Source organism: Orcinus orca, chromosome 2, assembly GCF_937001465.1.
Source record: "Orcinus orca chromosome 2, mOrcOrc1.1, whole genome shotgun sequence".
Lineage (NCBI taxonomy): Eukaryota > Metazoa > Chordata > Mammalia > Artiodactyla > Delphinidae > Orcinus > Orcinus orca.
In genome coordinates, this window is record NC_064560.1 from 84,524,530 (window position 1) to 84,550,588 (window position 26,059).

At 40.2% G+C, this 26,059-nt stretch overlaps 1 protein-coding gene and 1 non-coding gene across 6 annotated transcripts in view; both read left to right on the forward strand.

Annotated features, from left to right (window-relative positions):
- SIN3A (SIN3 transcription regulator family member A) overlaps positions 1-26,059 on the forward strand; it is a 64,069-nt gene that overhangs the window by 15,216 nt on the left and 22,794 nt on the right. For 3 of the 5 annotated variants that reach the window (XM_004276327.4, XM_033440103.2, XM_033440101.2), the window contains exons 2-14: positions 2,107-2,328; positions 7,628-7,804; positions 12,243-12,349; positions 13,022-13,304; positions 14,351-14,602; positions 15,178-15,330; positions 15,467-15,625; positions 17,534-17,623; positions 20,035-20,153; positions 20,731-20,941; positions 21,249-21,365; positions 23,747-23,985; positions 25,328-25,511. In XM_004276327.4, the coding sequence (XP_004276375.1) occupies positions 2,140-2,328; positions 7,628-7,804; positions 12,243-12,349; positions 13,022-13,304; positions 14,351-14,602; positions 15,178-15,330; positions 15,467-15,625; positions 17,534-17,623; positions 20,035-20,153; positions 20,731-20,941; positions 21,249-21,365; positions 23,747-23,985; positions 25,328-25,511 (2,280 nt within the window). In that variant the 5' untranslated portion in view covers positions 2,107-2,139. Of the gene's footprint in view, positions 1-255; positions 383-2,106; positions 2,329-7,627; positions 7,805-12,242; positions 12,350-13,021; positions 13,305-14,350; positions 14,603-15,177; positions 15,331-15,466; positions 15,626-17,533; positions 17,624-20,034; positions 20,154-20,730; positions 20,942-21,248; positions 21,366-23,746; positions 23,986-25,327; positions 25,512-26,059 lie in introns of all 5 variants that reach the window. The other 2 variants (XM_033440100.2, XM_033440102.2) reach the window with 2 other exon arrangements.
- Positions 17,349-17,421, forward strand: TRNAE-CUC (transfer RNA glutamic acid (anticodon CUC)). The gene has a single exon. It is a non-coding gene; the product is annotated as a tRNA-Glu (tRNA).

The window sequence follows — 26,059 nt, forward strand, 5'->3', positions numbered from 1 at the left end:
TAAAGTACAGTTCAGAGAAAGTGCAGACCCTGGGCGGTCTCTATAGTGTCATAGAGATGGTCTGGAAGGCAAACTCTGTAGAGGCAAATGAAGTTAAATACTTTATAGAATCACAGTCACTTTATAAAACAAATGATATTTTAATAGCTAAAAGATAGGACATGATCTCAGAGTAAAGCATAGTTCTTTAATACTTAACCTATGAAAAACTCACTGCAATCCCCTCTCCCCCCGCTCTTTTTCATTTTCCTATAGACTTCTCCACAGACCAGCATTTGGCAATCACTAGGTAGTCTAATTACATCCTTTTGCAAGTAAGGAAGCAGGACCAAAGTTATACAGCTTCGAGTCAGAGTTTGGACTAGAATCCAGGTCTTGACAGGTACTTTAGTTTTTTTCCATAGTCCTATGCTGTGCTCTTCTGATCTAAATTTGGTTTTCCATTTATGAGGTATTGACTGGCTTTTGGTTCCAGAGATTAATCTCAGATGTGTTTAAGCATCTAAGTTTCAAGCCAGTGGAACCCAAAAACAAACTGTGATCTAGATCATGGGTATACATAGAAGTAGCAGCCAAAAAGTCTTTAAGACTTTTCAGTCTTGTCCATTTATTAGACTTATCCCCAAGTAGGTTGAGATTGAGTGTTCATAGAAATTTGGGAGACTTAGTCCTTTGATCTAAAGTTATAGTCAATAGGGACTTCCCTGGTGGTTCAGTGGTTAAGACTTTGCGCTTCCAATGCAGGGGGTGTGGGTTCGATCCCTTGTAGGGGAACTAAGATCCCACATGCCGCACAGCGTGGCTAAATAAATAAGTAAATAAATAAGTTATAGTCAACAGAAAGGATATTTATAGCTTGCGATTTACAGAAAGATAACATTGAAAATAGCTGGCTTGCAAATGAAACAGTTGTGCTTCTGTGTCAGAGTCTAACTTAGGTTTGTAAGGTGTGAGAAAAACCCAAGACACTATTTCAAGGCTGAGCATTCGAGTGGCAGGCAGGTTGAGGATGATGGTGAGGACGGAGAAGGGGTGAAGCAGCCTTGAGGAGTCCTTGTGAGGACTGCTTCCCCTCAGAGCATGCACGGTCCCAGGGAATGAAGAAAAAAGGTATGGGTGGATGTAGAAAGTAGGTAAAAGCCCCCCACCCCCAGTCTTAAAAAGAGCCTTACTTTAGGTGGAGAGGGAGTGGCTTGGAGATCTGTTACTGTATTTTTAATCTTACCACAGCAGTGGTGTCTTTTTAAAGTTTTTTTTGTGACCAAAAATTGGTAGGCCTTGGCCCTATTTTGTCTTCGGATGACTGGAGCATTCTTTCGTATTGATATGCTTATGTTAATGATACCGATGTTGGAAAAGCTCTGAGAAGACCCATCTGGATTCCTGGCCATAGTGTTTATTAGACTTTTTGTGTGCTGCAGGAAAGGAAGTGTTCCCCTACAGGGAGATTATTAAACTAAGGGATTCTGGAATCACTTTAGGATTAAAGAATGTTAGAATCAGGAGAAACCTTAGCAATGGTCTATTTCAATCTTATTTTATTTTCGGAGAAACAAACTCACATGGAACGAGGAACTTGTTGAGGCGTACATAGTTTCTTAAATTGCCAAGTCTAGAACCATCGTCTTCTTACTCCTGGCCTAGTGTTCTTACCATGATACCATTTAATTGTTGAAACAATTCATATTTTACAAAGTAGACGGGAATTATAGTGCTAGCTTTTGAGAGGAGTTAGGAAGAAACACTTGAATGTTTTTATAGCATGTGAATAATATAATTAATGTTAGGGATGATGACGCTTGACAAAACCAGAGAATGAAGAAAGGTGTATCTTTGTGTTTTTAAATTGGAGGTTATTTTTCAACTCTAGTACCAGAGTAATTCAAACTATGTTATTATTTAAATTTTGTCTTTCAGTTATAATAATCTGTCCACTGTTGGGAGTGTGTGCACCAGCGTGCACAAAACTACCCAGTGATTATCTCTAGGATGAAGTAGATAATCATTGATTCTGGGAGTTGAGCTTATACCAGTTTGGGTGACTGGTTGTACACATTGTATTGGAGTGCGAATTGGTTTGCATGTCATTGCTTTTCATTTCTACAGGTTTTGTAGTGCATCCCTGAGCATGAGTGCAGAATGAAGCGACGTTTGGATGACCAGGAGTCACCGGTGTATGCGGCCCAGCAGCGTCGGATCCCTGGTAGCACAGAGGCTTTTCCTCACCAGCACCGGGTGCTTGCCCCTGCCCCTCCTGTGTATGAAGCGGTGTCTGAGACCATGCAGTCAGCCACAGGAATTCAGTACTCTGTGACACCCAGTTACCAGGTAAACTGGAGCCCATCAAGGGACTAGGGGTGAAAGAGGAACACTGGTGATTTTACCCAATTAAAAAATTTTTATTAAACATTCAGATATTAAAAAACTTATTTATGGGGGCTTCCCTGGTGGCGCAGTGGTTGAGAGTCCGCCTGCCGATGCAGGGGACACGGGTTCGTGCCCCGGTCCGGGAAGATCCCACATGCCGCGGAGCGGCTGGGCCCATGAGCCATGGCCACTGAGCCTGCACGTCCAGAGTCTGTGCTCCGCAACGGGAGAGGCCACAACAGTGAGAGGCCCGCGTATCGCAAAAACAACAACAACAACAAAAAATTTATTTATGAGATATATGTAAGGTATAAAAAATAATGTAAACAGTGTACACTTGTGTATTTACCATGCACATTTTTAAAAAAAAAATGTTGTCATGACCTTTGAAGTTCACTGTCTCTCCCTGATCCCTTTTCCTTTTCCCTCCCTTTAGAGGTAGCCACTAATCTGAACTCTGGGTTTATTATTCCCTTGACTTTATTTCGTGTTTTAAAATCATTTATTTATTTTTGATTGATTGGAGTATAGTTGATTTATAATGTTGTGTTAGTTTCAGGTGTACAGCAAAGTGAATCAGTTATACATATACATATATCCACTCTTTTTTAGGTTCTTTTCCCATCGAGGCCATTACAGAGTATTGAGTAGAACTCCCTGTGCTATATAAAATCATTTTGTTTATACCGCTAGACAATAAAGTTGTTTAGTTTGGGTATTTTTGAACTTGTATATAAATGAAAACATATATTTTCTTCTTTGACTCACTTTTTTTTTCACTCAGTGTGGTTCCTAAGACTTACCCATATTTAGTATGTGACCAATTGAGTGAGTCATTCTCATTTAGTTATGAATTATATTAATATATCCAATTAATTTATCCATTCTTCTGTTGATGGACTATCAGGCTGTTTCCAGACTTTTCCTGTTAGACAGGAACTGTGGTGAACGTTCTTAGGTTCTCCTAGTGCAGTGGTACTCACAGTGGCAATTCACAGTGACAAGACAAGCTTGCAACAGAATGTAAGTCAATGCACTACGTTTTTTATCAAGAGGGTTTTGCTATAGGAATTTAAAACGGCAGTGGAATTAAACAGTGTGCTTAGTTGTGAAGCACAACTGTGTGAAGTAGTTGGTTTACATCCTGGTGCAAGCTCTTTGTTTTTGCAGACCACTCAGTGGGTCTGAGGGCACGGTAGGAAGTTTCTTGAGTGCCTAGGAGACGGATTACTGGGTCATAGGGTGTGCACATCTTCACCCTTAGCAGGTAATGTCAAATTGTTTTTCAAAGCTGTACCAGTTTGTTGTTGTTGGGTTTCTTTTTGGTGCATTGGGTCTTTGTTGCTGCGCACGGGCTTTCTCTAGTTGTGGCGATCAGGGGCTACTCTTCGTCGTGGTGCACAGGCTTCTCATTGTGGTGGCTTCTCGTTGCGGAGCATGGGCTCTAGGTGCGCAGCCTTCAGTAGTTGTGGCACGTGGGCTCAGTAGTTGAGGCACGCGGGCGCTAGAGCATGCGGGCACCAGTAGTTGTGGCACGTGGGCTCAGTAGCTGTGGCTCTTGGGCTCTAGAGCGCAGGCTCAGTAGTTGTGGTGCACGGGCTTAGTTGCTCTGCGGCATGTGGGATCTTCCTGGACCAGGTATTGAACCCGTGTCCCCCTGCATTGGCAGGCAGATTCCCAACCACTGCACCACCAGGAAGTCCCAAAGCTGTACCAATTTATTTATATTTACATAGCACTCTATATTGCTATTGCATATCCTGATCAACAACTGATCATTCATCTCTTGTCTGTTCACTCTGTTCTGTAAAAATGGAAGAAATTTGTGTTTTGCCTTTTTTTTTTTTTTTTTTTTTTTTTTGGCGGTACGCGGGCCTCTCACTGTTGTGGCCTCTCCCGTTGCGGAGCACAGGCTCCGGACGCACAGGCTCAGCGGCCATGGCTCACGGGCACAGCCACCCCGCGGCATGTGGGATCTTCCCGGACCAGGGCATGAACCCGTGTCCCCTGCATCGATAGGCGGACTCTCAACCACTGCGCCACCAGGGAAGCCCTGCCCTTTTTAATTATATGAAAATAAATATCACCATTTAAAGAAAAATGATATAATATGACTTCTGACCCCTCAGACTTTATCCCACTGGTGCATTTCTCGGGTATCCAAAATTTTGTATGCATATACAAGCATATATTTATTTACCTGCCTAATTATTTAGATACACTTCTCTCTTCTCATAATTTGGACCATACAGTGTATACTGTTCTACTGTTTGTTCTTTTCACTTAATATATAGTGGACAACTTTCCACTTGAATGTGTGTATAGATCCAAGTAAGTTTTTAAAAAATCATTGCATTTATAATATTCCATTCCAGGTCAGTCTGAACCATAATTTATTTAACTAGTCTGGAGAGGCCTTCTTCTACCTAAGTTATTAGTGACTTTTAAAAAGGTTTGGCTGGCACGGGAGTTCCCTGGTGGCCTAGTGGTTAGGATTCTGGGCTTTCACTGCTGTGGCCTGGGTTCAGTCCCTGGTCAGGGAACTGAGATCCCGCAAGCCATGTGGTGTGGCCAGAAAAAATAAAGTAAAAATTAAAAAAATAAAAAGATTTGGCTGGTACTGGGAACATAAATTGGCATAATCTTCCTTGAGAGCAATTTGACAGTTTGTGTCAGATTCTTTAGTTATTTTTTTACCTAGAAATGGAATTTCTAGGAATTTATTATAAGAAAACAATCAAGGAAGAGGGAAACCCAGGTGAAATAGGAAATGGTAATTCCTTAGGTGTCACTCTTCCTTTGGAGTCCCCCTTGAAGCAGTATAGTGCCTTCATATGGGACTGGGTGCAGCAGTCGGAGGACTGCTACAGATCAAATCGTTAGGTTAGGACTTAGAGGAAAGAAAAGTTGCGTGTTTCCCTTGGGTGATTACTTTTTTTTTTAAGATTTATTTATTTTTTATTTATTTATTTTTTTGGCTGCGTGTGGTACGCTGGATCTTTCATTGCAGTACATGGGCTCTTCGTTGCAGCGTGTGGGTTTTCTCTCTCTAGGTGAGGCGCACGAGCTCAGTAGTTGTGGCACACAGGCTTAGTTGCCCCGAGGCATGTGGGATCTTAGTTTCCTGACCAGGGATCAAACCTGCGTCCCCTGCATTGTAAGGTGGATTCTTTACCACTGGACCACCAGGGAAGTCCCTGGGTGATTACTTTTATCTGAACTAGTTCAGGACTTTTTCCTACACTGGGGAGAGTTACATTTATTCCTAAACTGGAAGCTATAATGTGCTCTTATAAAACCAGCCATCTCAAATATTTATAAACTCCAATTAAGTCTTGTAAAAACCTGTCCAGCACATGCATGTTGGAATATAGAAGCTCAGAATAATAACTCTTCTTGCAAGAGATATATTAGAGCTTTTAGAATTGTCTAAATAGTTTCTTTTTACTCCTAAGGTTTATTGTTTCTGTGGATTTGTAAATAGTTGCTGTATTTCCCACCCTCCGCTCTGCCCAGGGTAATCTTTATAAATCTGTGGGGACTTGGGGAAAAAACATTCTCTCTTAAGTTGTAGTACACAGCTTACATTGGTTTTTTTTGTTTTTTGTGGTACGCGGGCCTCTCACTGTTGTGGCCTCTCCCGTTGTGGGGCACAGGCTCCAGACGCGCAGGCTCAGTGGCCATGGCTCACGGGCCCAGCCGCTCCACGGCACGTGGGATCCTCCCAGACCGGGGCACGAACCCGTGTCCCCTGCATCAGCAGGCGGACTCTCAACCACTGCGTCACCAGGGAAGCCCTGCAACTTACATTGTTTTAAGGTGTCATGTTATTCGGTCTCCTTGTTTTGGAGATGTGGCAACTCAGGTATATTGTCCTTAGTTGTCTTCTGCAGTGATTAACAGTTCTGAAATAGGAAAATTTTAAAAGCTTTGGAAATTTTATATAGCATTTCTTGCAACAGAAATAGAAGGAAAGGGGCTTGTGCTTTTATTTTACTCTTAAACTTATAAGAGGACAAGAGAGAATAAAAAAGAAATATGTTTGAGGCCAAACCACCAACGATTTGGAAGAAATTTTAAAATTTTAATTTTAGAAGTAGCAAATAAAGGAGTTCCCTGGTGGTCCAGTGGTTAGGACTCAGCGCTTTCACTGCCAGGGCCCAGGTTCAATCCCTGGTAGGGGTACTAAGATCCAGAAAGCCGTGCAGTGCGGCAAAAAAAAAAAAAAAAAAATTAGTAGCAGGTAAGGATAAGCAGCATAAATAAAACAAAATAAAAATCTTCTCTAATCCTACTACCACAAGATAAAATGCTAACATTTTACTATATATTTGTTGTCTAGGATTTAAAATCTTAATTGTATTTTTTTTCTGAGTGTTGACTAAGAATTTTTTTATTCTAGTATAGTTGATTTACAGTGTTGTGTTAGTTTCAGGTGTACAGCAAAGTGCTACAGAAAAATTTTATATATATATATATATATATATATTCTTTTTAAAATTCTTTTCCATTACAGGTTATTAAAAGATACTGAGTATAATTCCCTGTGCCATACTGTAGGTCCTTGTTGGTTATCTGTTTTATATATAGTATGTGTACATATTAATTCCAAACTCCTAATTTATCCTTAGTGTATGTATTATATATACTGCTTTGTAATGTGCTTTTTAAAAAATTAAAAGTTTAAATCCATATGCAACACATGAGTACATTCAGTTTATGGATTGTGAACATTTTTAAATGTTAAATGATATATATGCATCTATATCAGTGCTATTCAAACTGTGGTCCACAGATGGCTGATGTGAATACTTTCGTACTAGTCTGTAATGAGATAAGTACAGAAATGAAGCATGTTTAGAAACTTTTATAGCAGTTGGACATTGTAATTTTATATTTGTAAAACCTAGTAATGAAAATTATGGGCTTATGTATTTTTTATCTCACTTTTCTAGTAATTCATTTTTATTGTATTTTATAAAAGTAGTGGTCCATGATGGATTGGAATTTAAGAAAAAAGAAAAACTTGTCCTTTACCACAGATAGTTTGAGATGTGCTGAGCTATATAATTTTTAATAGCTGCAGAATTCTGTTGTAATCTGGGTGGGCTATAATTTATTTCACCAGTTCCCTTTTGTGGGAAATTTGAGTTTCTGATTATCTTTGTGTATGCAAAGATATGTGTGCATGTTCTTTAGAGGCATCTGGGGAAGAATGCGTAAAGCTTGAAGCTTCTTATCTGTATTTTGTCCATTCCAGGTTTCAGCCGTTCCACAGAGCTCCGGCAGTCATGGGCCCACCATAGCAGCAGTTCATAGCAGCCATCATCACCCAACAGCTGTGCAGCCCCATGGAGGCCAGGTGGTCCAGAGTCATGCTCATCCAGCTCCACCAGTTGCACCAGTGCAGGGGCAGCAGCAGTTTCAGAGGCTCAAGGTGGTATTCAACTCCTTCTATTTCTCTCTTAGCAAGTAACATTGGCTTCAGCCTATTGGTAGTGGTGTAACAACTTTTAACAGTAGACTGGGGGCGTTGAATCACAAGAAGTTTTACTTTGCTTTTGTTTTGAAACCTACTTAGATTTCCTGTCTTAGCACCAGTGCCTGATCCAGAAAATACATTCAAGAAATGTTTTTGGAATGTATGAATGCATGGTATTCAAACGTTCCAGGACTGAGGGGCTATTTTCATATGAAATAAAGTCCATTTTTTGGATGCCTCCTTCTGAACTCTTAGTTCTTAGCGTGGAATAAGGTTTTATTAACATACACATAGTTGGCTACAGTCCTGTATAGTTAATGGGCCCGGTATTATGGTTTAATCTTTTTATTCTTGTTTATGACTAGCTAAATTGGCTGGGATCATCAAGTCCATCCTTAGTAAAACACATGCTCCTTTGGGGGAACCTTTATGAAGTTTGGGAAAGGCTGTTATTGTGAATGAAGTGTCAGTGTTTTCATCTGATCTGCTGAGTATATGCTGTAGGTTTTCACCACTTTGAAATTCATGAGGCATCTGTGGAGAAGTGAAGCTTGTACGCCCAGCTAACCTTCTCTCTCTCTTGAGTGTTACTTTTCAAAACGTGTGATTGTGGTAACAAGTTTTCCAGATTTCATTTTCTTCTAGTTTTACATTTGTATAAAATTTAGAATCTAGTGCAAGAAATATAAAATTAAAGAACTATAAAGAGATAAGATGTTGGATCTTTATTTGGTCATACCAGGCTAATTATATCAAGTCGCTTGTAAGTAGGAATGAACAGTATATCCTTGAAGTATATATTTTTGTAGCAAATATTTCGGCCCTGTCTTTTCCTTGGTACTTAATCTAGTTCTCCCTGACTCCTGCCCTCGTTGGTTTGGGTTCTCGGGAACTTCAATATTGGCCTATGGAAATTAAATGTTACATAAATAAAAAGCACACCAAAGCTAAGCTATGTAGAGGGATTTTGTAAAAATTTACTCTGTCTATATTAGCTTAAGTAATTAAGAGTTGATTATACATAAGCATAGTTCTTAAAGAGAGTACAAATTATTTGGGCCTGTAACTTTACTCTGGGCTCTGTCTTTGGGAAAATATTTGTAAGTTATATTGATGTTTTCCTTAAAACATCTTTACTCTCTGCTTGTAGAGTGATGGCTGTGTACCAAAATGTATTATTGCTATGGACTTAGCACTTCACCAAGTCCTGAAAATATTTTTTTTTAAGTTGGTTTGGTGTGACTTAATTCCATATTAATACTGTATTCAGCACTTAATACCTTAATGTTGCAAAAGAGCTTATAAACTTACTGTTAAACTAACAAAAAAATATATTTATTTCTATATCCCTTTTCCAGTCAGTCCTATCAAAGGTATAACACCTATTTTATTCTCTTTCCTCACTTGTGTATAAGTATATAGAGTGTGCTTTGTATGTTTTACAGAAGCTGTCAAGGAAGCATGAAAGGGCTTTAGAGTTGGGGTTATAGAGTGAGTCAGGTAGAGTTAGGTCTTTTTGCTCTGTTCTTTAGTCACAAGCTCTTGAATGTGATTCCTGGGCATAATAACTTGTTAAATTTCCTTTCTAATGAGGAGAGGTAAAATGCTTTCTTGTGCCTCCATGTAATTTCATTCAGTAATTCTCACATTGCTTGCCGTTTTTGGATCAGTCTTAAAATGCTTTATAAGCATTTGAATCAACTTCAATAAATCATTTATATTCTATAATAAGGAAGTGTTCAGTGAGAATACTTAGGTTATTTCAAGCATCAACATTGTCTGTACTTTCTTTGTCTTTGGCAGATTGATGACAAGGAAGATTTGAATAATTTGAGGCATGTTTGGTGTGATTTCGTTATTTGTTGAATGCCAGTAGCATACATATTTGGCACATATTTAGCAAGTCCTCTTTAGAGTTGTTTGTGTTTGTCTCCCCAACAAGATTGTGGACTTTAGGAGGTTAGGGACCTTACTGATAAACGCCTGTTGAAATGAGCCAGGAAAATTCATCAGCAGAATTTGAGCCTCCCCAAGTGCCTCCTTAAACTTGCAGCTTTCAAATGACTAGTTCCAAGTTGTTTTTTTCTAAGCTGTGATTACTAGAACGTATATGTGCTTTTATAAAGAGTTGTACTACACTTCAGGTAACTAGAGGATTTCCTCACTGTTCTTACATGCAGGTTTCTATTTATAATGTAGGTGTCGTGCTGGCTTTTTTAAGTGTAGTGTTATTTTATAACTAATATTTAAACAGTGGTTCATTATGACCTGTACCTTTTTCTTCCAAACACACACACATCACATATAATTTCCTTCCTTCAGGTTTCAGCACTTTTTCCCTCTGTGTATTAATTATGTTACACCATAGAGTGCTTTTTTTTGTTTTTAATTTTTTTGTGTATTTATTTTTGATAACTCCTCTGTTGTGACTGTGAATGCTATTCTTAAATATCTTCCATAGTCTTTGTTTCTTCTGCAAACTTAGTGAGTTTTAAGTTCCATCAATTTGGTCATTAATGAACCATTTCAATATGGAAAATTCTGAATATGAATTAAATAATCCATTGAATTTCAACAAAAATTGTCAAGTTATTTCTAAACTACCAAAAGACCAACCATCAAATGAGTGGGTATTGACCAAGTATACACTTTTTTCTCTAGCAACACTGAAATGCTCTGATTAACCATGGCCATAGTGGAAGTTTGGGCAACTCTTGGAATACTGTTTAATGGCTTATTTGAACATAAATGTTCTATTTCACAATATATCACAAGAGTAGTGCTTATCAAATCAGATGTTTACTTGTGAAACTTTCCTAAACTTGATGTTTTATATAATTAAAAATAATCCCAGAGTATGTAAGGTACACCTAGTAGGCAGTTCCCTTGGATATCTCCTGAGTAACTAACACTTAAGCTGTCCTAAATCACATTCATAACTTCCTAGCCTTTCAAACTTGTTCCGCTTTGTGAATGCCCAAATAATTTATAATTTAGTGAATGCTCCCTCTGCCTTATCTCCCATATCCAATCAGTCAGTCCCCAAACCCTGTTACTTCTATCTCCTAAAAAGCTTTTGAATCTGTCCATTTCTCTCTTTTCCTTTGGTCAGTACTATAATTTATGCCACTCGTGTTCACACATGAGTTAGCCTTATACAATGACTGGTTTTACCTCCTTTTAATCTATTCTGCCTTGCACCAACTCGTTCTCAACACTGTAACCAAATTGAGTACACTAAAGTGCAGATGATAAAAATCTAAATTGCTTTTTAAAAAATTATTTATTTATTTTTGGCTGAGTTGGGTCTTCTTTGCTGCGTGTGGGCTTTTTCTAGTTGTGGCGAGCGGGGGCTGCTCTTCGTTGTGTGGGCTTCTCATTGCGGTGGCTTCTCTTGTTGCAGAGCATGGGCTCTAGGCGCACGGGCTTCAGTAGTTGTGGCATGCGGGCTTCAGTAGTTGTGGCTCGCTGGCTTTAGAGCACAGGCTCAGTAGTTGTGGCGCACGGGCTTAGTTGCTCCACAGCATGTGGGATCTTCCCAGACCAGGGCTCAGACCCGTGTCCTCTGCATTGGCAGGCGGATTCTTAATCACTGCGCCACCAGGGAAGGCCTAAATTGCTTTTTAACAAGATTTACAAGACCTTTCAGGGTCTAGGTCCTGCATCCTCTCCTGTGTTATCTCTTGTCACTCTTCCTACCACCATTTCTCCTTTTCACCACAGATCCTCTAGCCAAACTGAACTGTTTTCAGTTTTCCAAATGTACCAGATGGTGTCCAGTCTGGGATGCTGCTTCCTCTGACTTTCTTCATGGGTCTTCACTTTTGCTAATTAGTACTCATCCTTAGGACTTGGTTTAGACACCACTTCTGGGGGAATCCCTCCCTATGTCCCCATAGGGTTTTTTTTTTTAGTGTGTGAAGGGGTGCCCTTCCCATGTGCTCTCTGGGCATTTGGTGATTGCCCACTTGCCCCACTGTGTTATGATTTCCAACTGGATGTGAAATGAATTTCTGTAGAGCAGGGACTGTGGCTTATTTGTCATACTCCTTAGTACCTCACATTGGGCCTGGCCTGGCATGTTGTTGCTGCTTAGTAGGTATTTGTGAAATGAATCAATAAACGAATAAGTGAATGATGTATTAATGTGACTGTTCTTCACTAATAATGCTATGCACAATTATCCAAAGCAAGGCTTCAGGTTTTATGAGTTGATTTTTATTTTAAGCTTGAGTTTTATTACTGGTAACATACTAATTTTTAATATTTTTATGTATGTTTACTATATATTTCTATTTCATTTACTATGCTGATTTTATTTAGGCATAAATCATTTTTTAAAAAATAATTCTTGACTTTCTTTTTATAACCTTGAGATTTATCCCTGCCTCAGGTGGAGGATGCACTATCCTATCTTGACCAAGTGAAGCTGCAATTTGGTAGTCAGCCTCAGGTCTACAATGATTTCCTTGACATCATGAAGGAATTTAAATCTCAGAGGTAAAAGATATACACGGTTGTACTCAAGCTTTGTGCTTGTTATGTTGATTTTGGAAGGAGGATATACCTTATTCTTATCTGCTGAAAGATAAAGGATGCTCTTTTGGGGGGGTTTATGCTTTTATTTTCATGGGTCGTGCTTTTATATACTGCTTTATGAAAATTGCAGGCCCTAGACCTTTGTTTTCTGCATACTGGTAAATTTTTCTTAAGTAAAATTTTTCTTAGTACTTCACCTCAATCAGGGAAGTAAACTGGTAATGATTAGGCTACTTGCTTTTTGGATTGATTTAAGATACACTAATATTGTGGCATGGTTCATTATTATAAAAGAGTAACTGGTCTGAACAATGTAGATAGATACATTATGATTTATACTGGTGTATCAGAGGTTGTATCTTCCATGGGAATTGAAGTTTTAGACTTACTGCCTGAGTATCTGCTTGATAGGACTGTTACCATGCGTGATTGTATATTCTGTTTAAATTGTGACCAAACCTCTTTGATTATGAAGCTAAATGACTTTGGAATTTCAGAGTCTTTGTGTGTTGTTAATTTTGTAATATTCAGGTTGATTTTTAGTTTCCTGTGTAGAGAACCTAGTGGAATGTGATTTTTTTCTTGCTAGGGTGCTTGTTAAGCTTGCCACTTTAATATTTGTTTTTCCATCAGCATCGACACTCCAGGAGTGATTAGTCGTGTGTCCCAGCTGTTCAAAGGCCACCCTGACTTGATCATGGGCTTCAATACCTTCTTGCCTCCTGGCTACAAGATTGAGGTGCAAACCAATGACATGGTGAATGTGACAACTCCTGGCCAGGTTCATCAGATTCCAACCCATGGCATCCAGCCCCAGCCTCAACCACCACCCCAACATCCTTCCCAGCCTTCAGCCCAGTCAGCCCCAGCTCCTGCCCAGCCAGCTCCTCAGCCCCCACCTGCCAAAGTCAGCAAGGTGAGCACTTGGAAAACTCTGCACTGTGTGAAATCCATCCCTAAAAGCACCCTCCTTTGACATTTTCCCTTAGTATAAGACTTAGATAGATCACACAAGTTAAAATTTCATCAGAGGAGATGCAGTAGTCGCATCCCTGTAAAGTGGTTCACATTTACATACCACATATTTATGTATCTGTTTAAATCAACACATCAACAAGCTACAAGGACTCTTTTGCCCCCAACTTCTGCCTTTTGAACCATGAGCCTCCCAACAGATGGCAGCTTTGTGTAGTAGTACTTGGATAGCACAGGCAGAAATGGTCATCTTATGATCAGATTACACTGTTTTCCGCACGGTCATCATTTTACAAAAGGTACTCCATTTACCAGATTAGGTCGTATCAAGCTAAGCAGAAGATCTTGTTGATGACGATGATGATGGGGTGTTCTTAGTCTAGAAATGTATTGATACCGTAGTCATTAATCACATATGTCTATATTTAAATTTAAATTAATTAAAATAAATTTTGTTTTTCGGTTGCACCAGCTACATTTCAAGTGCTCAGTAGCCTCGTGTGGCTAGTGGCTATTGTGCAGGATAGTGCAAATAAGGAACATTTCCATCACCTCAGAGTTTTCTATTGGGCAGAGCTGGTTTAGAAGACTTTTTTTTATGTGAAGTTAACTGCAACAATTGAATTGTCTTTTTTGATACTAAAGATCTATGTAGAATGAGGGTTTTTTTCCTATTCTATTTGCACCTGTTCAGCAAGTGAGCTTAAAAATTGCATATGAAAATTCTTCCTTGTAGTTGGAGACATAGCCCACCTTTAAGGTTGTGTTTAGAAAACTGGAGACTGGAACTTTTATATTAGAATGTGTGAACCCTCTACACTTTCCACCCCTACCCAGTGTGATTTGAGTTGGGCTAAAGTGGCCTGGCCAGAGTGAATAAAGTATTATATATGTTGATCAGACACCTTGTTTCTCTTTACTTTGACCTTTCTTTCATATGTTAAACCATCTGTGTTCCTGAGGAGAATAACGACTTTTTCCTTTTAGCCTTCCCAACTACAAGCACATACTCCAGCCAGTCAGCAGACTCCCCCACTCCCACCATATGCGTCCCCACGTTCTCCACCTGTCCAGCCTCATACACCAGTGACAATCTCGTTGGGAACAGCCCCGCCCTTGCAGAACAATCAACCTGTGGAGTTTAACCATGCCATCAACTATGTCAATAAGATCAAGAACAGGTTCCAGGGCCAACCAGACATCTACAAAGCGTTCCTGGAGATTTTGCACACATACCAGGTAAGACAGTTGCCCTTTCAACCTGTCTTAACCAGGTTGCTCTCCGGGGATGGCTAGTCCAAGAAGACTTGAATAACCATTATTGTGTCCACTGATTCTTACTGGAAATTAACCAGTTAGAAACTGTGATGTGTGTTTATAAAGCCAGTGTGATTTACCTGACTTTAATTGCCTTGTAGCAGCCGGTCAGGATTTTTAAAGTCACTGCTCTGTGAAATGAATGCTTATTTATCTGGAAAGTTTAAAGAATGATTTAGGTAATATAGTTAACCTACAATAGAAGGAGGAATTTCTCTAATACTTTGTGTTTTATCAGTTGGTAGTGGTCCCCTGAGCATTCACATATACTGCCCTGGTTTTCAAAAGGAATTGTCAGCCACCATCTTCCACTCCTTTCTCAACTACAAAGTTTGAAGCCAAAACAGGTGCTGAGAACATAGACTTTCCTCTTAAGTGCAGCCCAAATAGATAACATACAAAGCCCCTACCAGACATCTCAGAAAGTGTGCAAAAGTGAGTCACTCAAAACAGTGGCCTTCTAATATGATCTCTTCCCATTTGCAATTTCCCATCAGAAAGAGCAGCGGAATGCCAAGGAAGCTGGAGGAAACTACACTCCAGCGTTGACTGAGCAGGAGGTGTATGCCCAGGTGGCTCGCCTTTTTAAAAATCAGGAAGACCTGTTATCAGAGTTTGGACAGTTCCTACCAGATGCCAACAGCTCTGTGGTAAGTTTTATTTAGAACTACACTGTTGAGAATGGTTATCTTAGATAAGTTAGGAAGCTGGAATCAGGAGACTTTTTCTAAATGAAACTTACTTGCTTTAATAAGAGCATTCATCTCTTTCATGTGTCTTAATTAGCTTTTAAGCAAAACAACTGCTGAGAAGGTCGATTCTGTGAGAAATGACCATGGAGGCACTGTGAAGAAACCTCAACTGAACAACAAGCCGCAGAGGCCCAGCCAGAATGGCTGCCAGATCCGCAGGCACTCTGGAACGGGAGCCACCCCTCCAGTGAAGGTAAGAAGGGCGGAGCTGCTCATTTTGACTTTGCGGGGCAATACTAGTGGACAGTGCTCAAAGGTTGACAGTTGGATCCTGGGTATTGGGAGTTAGTTGGTGTATGTCACAGAAACTCAATGCAAAGCTTTTTATCTGGCTTGTGAAGGAATGTTAGAATAGTGCTAATTGCTCAGATTACTGTACTTTTGAGTTCTTACTGGTTTTCTTTATATTTTCCCTCTTCTTTGCTGGTAGCTCGAATCTGTTTTTTTTGTTTCCTGCCAAGGATTTCTGAGACTTAATTAATTTTTCCTGCCTTGTGCTAAGAAAGAAGATTTTTAAGTTTGATAATTGTTTCCTAAACAAGTCAGTAGTCTCTGAGGTCCTCTTGTGAAAAGCACATATGCTCTGTGGGATCTCTTTGGTCTAGAGGCCTATCCTGTCCATGGTTCTTTGTTGGGTTACCAGATCTTATCTGTATCATCTTAATCTCCAAGGAAGGACCTTTGGGCTGCAGCAGAGGGCAGGAGTCTTCAATTCCTGTTAGTGACCTATCACGTGATGTTTCTTGTTAGAGTAAACACTGATGGTCTGCCTACAGAAAGCTGAGCCCACTCCCTTCCTCTTTGACGTGGGGCAGCTGTGCTAGGGAGTGGGCTAGGTGTATGTATTGAATGTTGCTTCAGTGAATCCTAAAGCTGTATATAACGCTGAAGAGATGTGTTGGCAGAATTTAGTTAAAAAATAGCAAAAGCTAGTGGAATTTCTTATGGTAAGAAGTGACTGGTAAATAAGCAAATAACCACAAAGACTGACCTGTTAGGTGTTGTTGACACTTTTGAAGTACTACTGAAGAACTATTTTTCAGTGTTTATAATGGTTTCTCCTTTTGAAAGCAAGTTGAACATAGTAATAGATTATATTTCTTCACTTTAGTAAGGAGTGTTACAGGAGTAGCAGGAATCAGGTCAGCAGATAGAGGCCAATGTTAGTCTCCTCCCACACTGGATTACCCACAGGTGGAAACCCTATATTGGGAGATTAGGATTCCCTATCTACCTTCTCCTTATGCAGTGTAAGCAGAGGCTATGGCTCCTAAGAGAGTGTACTGCAACGTGGCGAAGGTAAACGTGCTGCTTCTCCAAACATTTATGCATTTCTTCACAGGTAGTTGAGAGGTGGCTTTTTTAAAGTAAAATTTTTGCCTGGTAGTTACGTATGGCCAATGCATATGCTTTGAAAGAGCAATCTTAAGTTGGTCTGAGTGGATATTGCTCACAAGGTGGTTATTCCTCCTGTTAGGAAAATAAACTTTTTTTTTTTCATGAATTTTTAAATTGAACGATTAAAAGGTAATGGTTAAAGATTGATTTCTGTGTATTCCAGCTATTTTTACAGCCTCTTCTGCCTCCACAGCTAGGAAGACAAGGCAATGGCGTTAGGTTCCAAATAAAGTTACTTTTGGCCCATGGAAAAAAGTGAGGATATTAATTCTAATGTCACAGTAATGCTGTGACCATTTATAGAGAGAGTATTTGGGAAGTAGAATGATCTGTGAACCTCTGGGAAAAAAACTGACAGGCAATTTAAAATAGAGAATCTAAAATAGAGGAGTGGAAATTTTTTAGGATGTAAAGCAAGTCAGCGGCTTGAATTCTCTCATTTGTTGCAAATTAGTAATCAGTGGTGGTCAGTGATGGAACCTTAGAACAGAGACGAAAATAAAATTCAGAGAGGGAATTCCCTGGTGGTCCAGTGGTTAGGACTCTGGTCTCTCACTGCCAGGGGCCCAGGTTCAATCCCTGGTTGGGGAACTAAGATTCCATAAAGCCAAGAGGCTCAGCCAAAAAAACAAAAAGAAGAAAATAAAACCCAGAGAAACCCATGCTTTGAATCTTACATGTTTGTGTTTTTCCTTTTTTGCAGAAGAAACCCAAACTGCTCAGCCTCAAGGATTCTTCTATGGCAGATGCCAGCAAACATGGTGTAGGAACGGAATCATTATTTTTTGATAAGGTGAGTAATGAGTGAATTGGATTTAAAATTAGCTACTAATGCCGAAAGAAAATCACCCTGTCCCCAAGAAGATTTTGTTTTAGAGGCATCAAGCTGATTAGGACTTTCTACTTTTTAATATAGTTTTCAAATTGTAGGTCCTTTCAGTCTATGAGAACTATTAGCCCAGCTGGAGAAATGGTAGCATTGTTTGCTTCAGTTTTGTGAAGTAGCTACCACAAAATACAGCATTTGCTATGGTGGAAGAAAGCTTTAAAAGAAATGCATGATATTACTCTCAAAAGATATCTGGGGGCTTCCCTGGTGGCGCAGTGGTTGAGAGTCCGCCTGCCGATGCAGGGGACACGGGTTCGTGCCCTGGTCCGGGAAGATCCCACATGCCGCGGAGCGGCTGGGCCCGTGAGCCATGGCCGCTGAGCCTGCGCGTCCAGAGCCTGTGCTCCGCAACGGAAGAGGCCACAACAGTGAGAGGCCCGCGTACAGCAAAAAAAAAAAAAAAAAAAAGATATCTGGAACTCCCTGCTGTAGCTATCCAGATCTGTATAGTGGGGAGTGTCAGTGCACCAATTGTTGAGGACTTAAGTTGACTTTTAACCTTCTGATTGCTTGTGATACTTATTTGTGGTATCGCATATTGGGTTCATGGGAATTCTGATTTAACTGTATGTTTTCAGAGCTCCCCAGGTGATTCTAATGAGCAGCCAGAGTTGAGATTACTGGTCTGAACGGTGTTGTGTGGTATGTGCCTGACTTCCTCCTTGGAGTCAACTTGATTAGCAGACTACTTTCATCATGGTAGCTGGCAAACATCAGACTTCTCACTGGCAGGAACCAGCCTGGATTGATCTGGTGGTGACTTAACCTGTCTTGCACCTCTGGGGTTTTTTTTTGTTTTTTTTTTTTTGCGGTACGCGGGCCTCTCACTGTTGTGGCCTCTCCCGTTGTGGAGCACAGGCTCCGGATGCGCAGGCTCAGCGGCCATGGCTCGCGGGCCCAGCCGCTCCGCGGCATGTGGGATCTTCCCAGACCGGGGCACGAACCCATGTCCCCTGCATCGGCAGGCGGACTCTCAACCACTGTGCCACCAGGGAAGCCCCTCACCTCTGTGTTTTTGCAAAAGGGCAAATGATTTAGCATCTCCATGATTGGTGCCTCCCGATTGCTCTCTGCCTGTGTGAGCTGTGCTGCAAAACAGTTAAGCATCCCTGGCTCTGACTTGAACCATTTCTGAGGGCAGCCCGGTCATTGGTGCTTTTGAGACAAATGTAGAAGTCCAGGTCACAACCAACAAATGGTAAGGAAAGGGTGAGGGATGGGGGACCGAGTAAGTTAATTTTTAAAAGAGTGGTGGTATTTTTTTTGGTCGTTTTTGAAGTACTTATTTCTTAGAGATACATACTGAAGTGTGTGTAGATGAAAAGTCTGGAGTTTGCTTTAAAATTCAGTGGTGGGGGAAATGGGCATAGATGAAACAAAATTTACTATGTATTGATCATTGCGGCTAGGTGAGTACAAGAGTTTCGTTAGACTATTCTGTCTGCTTTTGTATATGTTTACAAGTTAATAAAAATTAAAAGTAAATATTCGTCATTTGCTCTGAAGGTACACATTCGGTATAGTGTCTACTGATGGATCGTTATGAAAAGTATATGGGAGCCTGGAGAAGGGGTTTTTGATAAACTGCTTGGCTTGGTGTGAGGGTCTCCACCCCCCACAATACTAAGTACATATCTATATATGAAATTAAAGTCCAGATTGCTCATCTCGCCAGGCTAGTATTACTTTGTCTATGCCATTTTTTTAAGCATTTTGGATATTAAAATTCTCAATATTATAAATGGAGAAAGGAAAAGAATCAGGTCAGAGGACAAAAAGTACCTTATTTTAAAAGGTCATTATTCAAGATTACCAGAGTTCGAAAAGAGTGTTGTCAAAGATTCTTTCTGTACATACCTGTTAGGAGAGGCAATAAAAGCTTGGGTAACTCTGATATGGTCCAGAGAATCAGGCATGTGAGACGGTGAGTGTCTTCTTTACTCCAGGATCTCTTTTTCAGAATTTTTATTATGGAAAACTTTAAACATGTAAAATTAAAGTGAACAGTAAAATGACTCCTCATGCCACCGCCATCTAACCTCAGCGGTTCTCAATTCCTACCCCGTGTACTTGTTTCATGTGTACTCTTATTTGGGGACAAATCTCAGATAATGTATTATTTCATCCATAAGTATTTTACTGTTTCCTTTTTAAATGATACCTTTTTTCAAGCATAAGCATTAACACATCTAAGAAAACCAACATTGATTCCTTAATATTGTCAAATACAGTTCAAATTTCCCCAGTCTTTTAAAAGCAATCCAGGATCTCTTGATTCCTTGCTTAATTATTTTTCTTTCGGCTGTCTCCATAAGGTCCGAAAGGCTCTGCGGAGTGCAGAGGCCTATGAAAATTTCCTGCGCTGTCTTGTTATCTTTAACCAGGAGGTGATCTCTCGGGCGGAGCTTGTGCAGTTAGTCTCTCCGTTCCTGGGGTAAGTGGAGTCAGGAGCTTAGCCCTGATGTGTGATATGGAGGTGAAATAAAACTTAGCTTGTGGGAGTATGTGATAGGCAAAATTAATTTGATTGTGGTGGGTCAGTTGACTCATAAAATGTCGGTGTCAAGAGAGTCCTCTGGGAAGTCTTCTAGTTCAACTTCGGAGATGAAAAAATAGGCAGAGAGGACATTGGCCAAGACTAGTGGTCTCATGATCCCCTGACCAATGTTGGAGGTTTTATAGAGACCAATCTCTTCCAGGGTTCTAGAATCTTGACTTTGACAACCTAAGAATTATCTGAACATTGAAGCAATATTCCTGATTAGAAAATGGCTTGTTATTGCCTGGTACAGTTCTTCCATCACCACCTTAATTGGTCTTAGAGCACTTTATAAGAAAAGGAGAAGCCAGGTATTCAGAAGTACTCCTTCTTAGGCAGGAAATAATAATTGTCATTGGAATTTGTCCAATGGTAGTAGAGTTCTGAGCCAACACCAGATAGTGGTAGTCACACCTCAGGATTACTGCATCATGCTTCTAATTGCTCACCAATTTTTGGTTTGATTCTTCAGGAAATTCCCAGAATTGTTTAATTGGTTTAAAAACTTTCTGGGCTATAAGGAGTCTGTACATCTGGAAACCTTTCCAAAGGAACGAGCCACAGAGGGCATTGCCATGGAGATAGATTATGCCTCTTGTAAACGGTTGGGCTCCAGCTATCGAGCCCTGCCAAAGAGTTACCAGCAGCCCAAGTGTACAGGACGGACTCCTCTCTGTAAAGAGGTAAGACCTCCCTGAGAAAGGATCAGCCCTGAATCCGCAGCTTCCTCCAGAAGGGAGTGGTACCTGGGATGGAGAATTTACATGAATGAGGAAATCAAAATGCTTTTCTGTCTTTTTTCAAAAGAAAATGTTTTATACCTTTATTGAGAGCCTTTTTCTTACTATCTTTTTAAACTTGCTAAAGGTGAAAATTGTAATGTTAACTGTTTCTTCCCTCCCCTAAAGTGTTGTCTTTTTTATTGAGAACGCTGAATCACCTGAAAACTTTGTTACACTTTTGTTTCAATTTCTCTTCTTTTACCCAAAGGTTTTAAATGATACCTGGGTTTCCTTCCCCTCCTGGTCTGAGGACTCCACCTTTGTTAGTTCCAAGAAAACTCAGTATGAAGAACATATCTATCGTTGTGAAGATGAACGTTTTGAGGTACAAGCTCCTTTATCATTTGAAATTTGGGGAAACGGGAGATTTGGAACAAGAGGATATCTTAAATACCTACCTGGGAGGGTTGGTTTTTTAAGACAAAGGAGCAAGAGGCTCACGTTCTTCTGTGGTAAATGCTTATTGTATTTACCATGTTTTACGACTTTGTCAAATATATTAGTAATATTTTTATGACAAATGTTACTTACCCTTTGTAACTGAAATTATCCATTGATGGCTGAATAATACTCCTTTGAATTTTCAATAGCGTTTTAAAGGTTATTGTGTCTACATGGTATGTAAAATCAGTATCTTAAGACCTAGTGGGCTTTCTTGCAGCTGTTTTAAATTATTTATCTTAAAGTGTGTATTATTTTTAGCAGGTATCTTAAAATGGTTAGCAAACCAGCTCTTCTGTGAGAACTGGAACTCCTCTTTCATATTTCTGATATTGATTTGGCTCCATTTGAAAGAAAGTTGAGTTAGGGACTTTATTTTAAAGTAGTTGGGAAAGGAAGAGCTGGAGTGAAGAAATGAGCTGGTAGACAGCCCCAATACCAGGAGTGGGAGTACTGAAAATGGACTCAATTCTCAGTGTCTAGTTCACTGATAGCAACAAAAATGGAATGTTAACTGTGTCTTGAGAGGTAAAATTACGTGCATCCTATTTAATGTATTTATTATATAAAACCGACTGCCCCTGCTCATTCATATGGATGGGAGATATTTTGCTCCTTTTTTCATCCATACTGATTTAGCTCTCTGCCAGTTATCCCCCTTCACACTTGCTTCATCTGTTTCTGGCATGTTTTGAATGAAGAGCCCCATGTTGCTTGGCCACTGGCAGGTGGTTGGCCATCTCTGCCCCAGCGTTTATGAGGAGCTTCAACCATTTGCAGAAAACTCAATTGTGACAGATGTTAACTTCTATAGAAAGTTTTATCAAGCTAAAGAAAGCATTTCTTTTTTACCTATGTTTAGTAAGTTTAGATGATGTGTGAGAAAGCAGAGACTGGCCTCTGTTTTTGACAGGATATTCCTATTCTTGACTAGTATGCCTGCAAATGAGAGGCAACAGCCTCATTTCCCTCTTGCAGAGAGTTAAGACGCAAGAAATGTGTGTGTGTGCACATGCACATACTTAGGATTGGATGGGATGGACTAGTTTGAATCCTTTATACATCAGTATAGGTTAACATTCCTGCAATACAGACAACCCCCAAATCTCAGTGGCTTATAAAAATAGATTTATTTCTTCATCATACTACATGTGCATGATGTTTAGCAGGAGATTCTGCTCATCAGAATTACTTGGGGACCTAGGCTGACAGAGTGCCACCATCTTGAACAGTGCCAGTGACTAGAGGGAAAAAGAGCTCAGATGGATCTTGCACCCTTAAATGCTCTAGCCTAGACGTAATAGACATTACTTTGACTCACCTGTGCAAAACTCATTTGCTAGAACTAGTTGCATGGCCCTATCTAATCACAAGGGAGCCAGGAAGTTCAATCCATCATTTATCCATAACTGGGGAAAAGTGGGGGGACAACCAGAAATATTTGACAAAATGACTGCCATAGTCCTGAAACTACAAAAATTAGGAAACACACAGACATTTGGTCATAGACCTTTGAGACTGCTCATTTATTTCATTTTCTTTTTCTCATCTGGAGAATTTTGTGTTAAGCCTTGGAAAAAAGTTAACTCAAAGGTTGCTAGCCATATCCTTAACCAGGTCAGGGCTAAGCCCTTGCCAGAAAATAAAATGCCAGAAATTCAGTAAGAATTTAAATGGTTACCCACAGATACGACATTGAAGTCCATAAGGAATGATAGCCACTGCTCTTATTATTACTAGATGTGGAACAAGGCTATTAAATATTTAAACATTTCAAGTTACCCTGAAAAACCTTACTCATGAGACTGATTGGTAATCTTGAATGGTCTTTTTGGGATTTCGTTGTAGTGGTTGTTATTGTTTGTAACATCTTAGTAATTCATGAAAGTTCAGGGGAAAGTGTCTGTAAGGTTGTTTCCTATTAGGTCCCTCTGGTGTGGGGGCCGGGGGCCAGTAGTCCTAAGTAAAGCACACTGGTGGTGGTACAAGTATTAACTACCGCTTAGCCATCATTTATTGGATGTTTGTTGCATGCCTGGCGTCGTGCTAAATCCTTTACATGGATTGTACTGTTAAATCCAGAAAACAACCTTATGAGAGTAGGTGGTGTTATCCCTGTTTTACCTATAAGGACACAGTTTTATATGGCTATGGTATGGCAGAGCCAGGGTTCAAATCCAAGGAGTTTGACTTCTTCTACCTTATACGCCTGACAGCTATTCTGTTCTGGTTGGGGTCCTGAACATACTTTGTCTTTTTCTTTAGCTTGATGTAGTTTTAGAGACTAATCTGGCAACGATCCGGGTTCTGGAAGCAATACAGAAGAAGCTTTCCCGCTTGTCTGCTGAGGAACAAGCCAAATTTCGCTTGGACAACACCCTCGGGGGCACATCAGAAGTCATCCATCGAAAAGCCCTCCAAAGGATATATGCTGATAAAGCAGCTGACATCATTGATGGTCTGAGGAAGAACCCCTCCATTGCCGTCCCAATTGTCCTTAAAAGGTACCTGAGTGAATATGCCCTTCATGCTTCAGTGTGCTCCTTGACAGACTAGTGTCCCATTAAATAAGATTCTCCTTTTCGACTTGGTTATCCCATGAGACCTCCGTTTCTCCCCAACCCTGGTTGTGGGAAATCAGGTGGAGTGTGGGGTAGTGGAGCTTCCCGATGGGGTTCTGTGTAGCCAGCAGTGGAGAACAAACCTTTAAAGTCCATAGTGGAATGCTCTGTGTGTTTGAGGTAATATTTTAAAATAGAGAAAAGAACAAAGAAGAAAACAGCCACCCATGTTCCTGTCACTCAGTACTAACCAATGTTCACATCTTTGTTTTTTAATAAGAAAAATCACGTCGTCTTTGTAAAATTGATATGTGTTATTAAAAAAGACTTAGCTTGCCATTTTTACCAAGAATGTCTTCTTTCTCATAACAAAACTTCAGCCTGAGGTATAGAGGGGCTGTTGAACCCACCTAAGGCTAGGTATCATGGAGGAGGCCAGGGCTGAGCCCCAGGCTCCTCCAAGCACATGGCACTCTGTACTACACTATGAATCCCAGCTAAGATTCATAGGGGCCTCTGTCTGTATCACCTGGTGAAAACTTACCTGCTGCACAATGCACAAGTGCCCAGATTTTATTGTTCCTCCCTAGTCTTCTCCTCAAGAGCTGGCACAAGCTGTTCCTCTCCTTGCCAGTAGCATTTAACTTTTGTCTTTGAGATGGAGGATATTCTTCAGTTCTAGTGCTGGTTTTGATTTTACTCTCCTCTCTTCTAGAGTATCAGGATCAGTCGTTCTCCTTAGAACTTCCAAACTGTGGCCAGAGGAACGTTATTGTGCAAGTTCTCTGCTCTTAGACTTTTGCATTTACATTAGCATAATAAACGTTCTCAGAAGTCCTGAGCAAAGAAACTTGTTTCACTTTGTTTTAGCTGGCCAAGGAAGAGAACCTCCTTTTCTAGGGTATTCTGTGGAATGTTGTTTGAGAAATAACTATTCTTGGCAAGATTTCTGACTTTGGGACAAATTACTTCCCCAAAGTAAGTCTTGAATGAGTAAGTTTCTCATGTATCAGAGTTCAAGACTGGTTTGAATAAAATTTACCCCAAAGTTGCCAACAGTTTTGGCAGATCTGCTATATCTTTTGACTTTCGAAATAAAATAAACCTGACATATTTCTTGCTTCTAAACCCTTATGAGATTAGGTGCTGTTACCCCTATTTTACTGATAAAGAGACAGTCTTATATGGCTAATATGGCAGAGCCAGGATTCCAGTATGACTCCCTGCCTTAAAATTCCCTCATCTCGATTCCCATGTCTTGTTTTTCCACCTTCCACTCCACTAGGTTGAAAATGAAAGAGGAAGAATGGCGAGAAGCTCAGAGAGGCTTTAACAAGGTGTGGAGAGAGCAAAATGAGAAATACTACTTGAAATCTCTGGACCACCAAGGCATCAACTTTAAACAAAATGACACCAAGGTCCTGAGGTCTAAGAGCTTACTCAACGAGATTGAGAGTATCTATGATGAGGTGAGCTGGAGGTCTCTACATCTGTGCGACGTCCCCAGTCTGTATGTTCAGCGTAGCTTTGACTGCTGCAGATTACCTTTGTTATATGAATGTGAGACCCTCCAAAACTTGTTGATTCTTGCTTCATAGCATAGACTTCTGTTCCCGATTCTACCATTTTAAATCTAAGCCTCACTAAGCTGTTTTACTAGTTTCCCATCCTGGTTTCAGTTCATGCCCACTACCCCCCTGTCCCACTTCTCTCCCTATCTGTTTCCTTCCAACAGTACCTTATATTCCTTCAGGTAGCCCATCTCAACTTCCCACAGCTTAAAATACTATCATTGATCCCCAGACTTTTTTTTTTTTTTTTTTGGCCGCACTGTGTGGCTTGTGGGATTTTAGTTCCTCGAAGCTGGGCCCTCCACACTGAGTGTGTGGAGTCCTAACCACTGGACCGCCAGAGAACTCCCCCTAGACTCTTCCTAATCCTTGTTTATTCGGCATCCTTACCAGGATTATATAGAGTACTGGGAGCTAGGATACAGAGATGAATAAGAAATTAATCC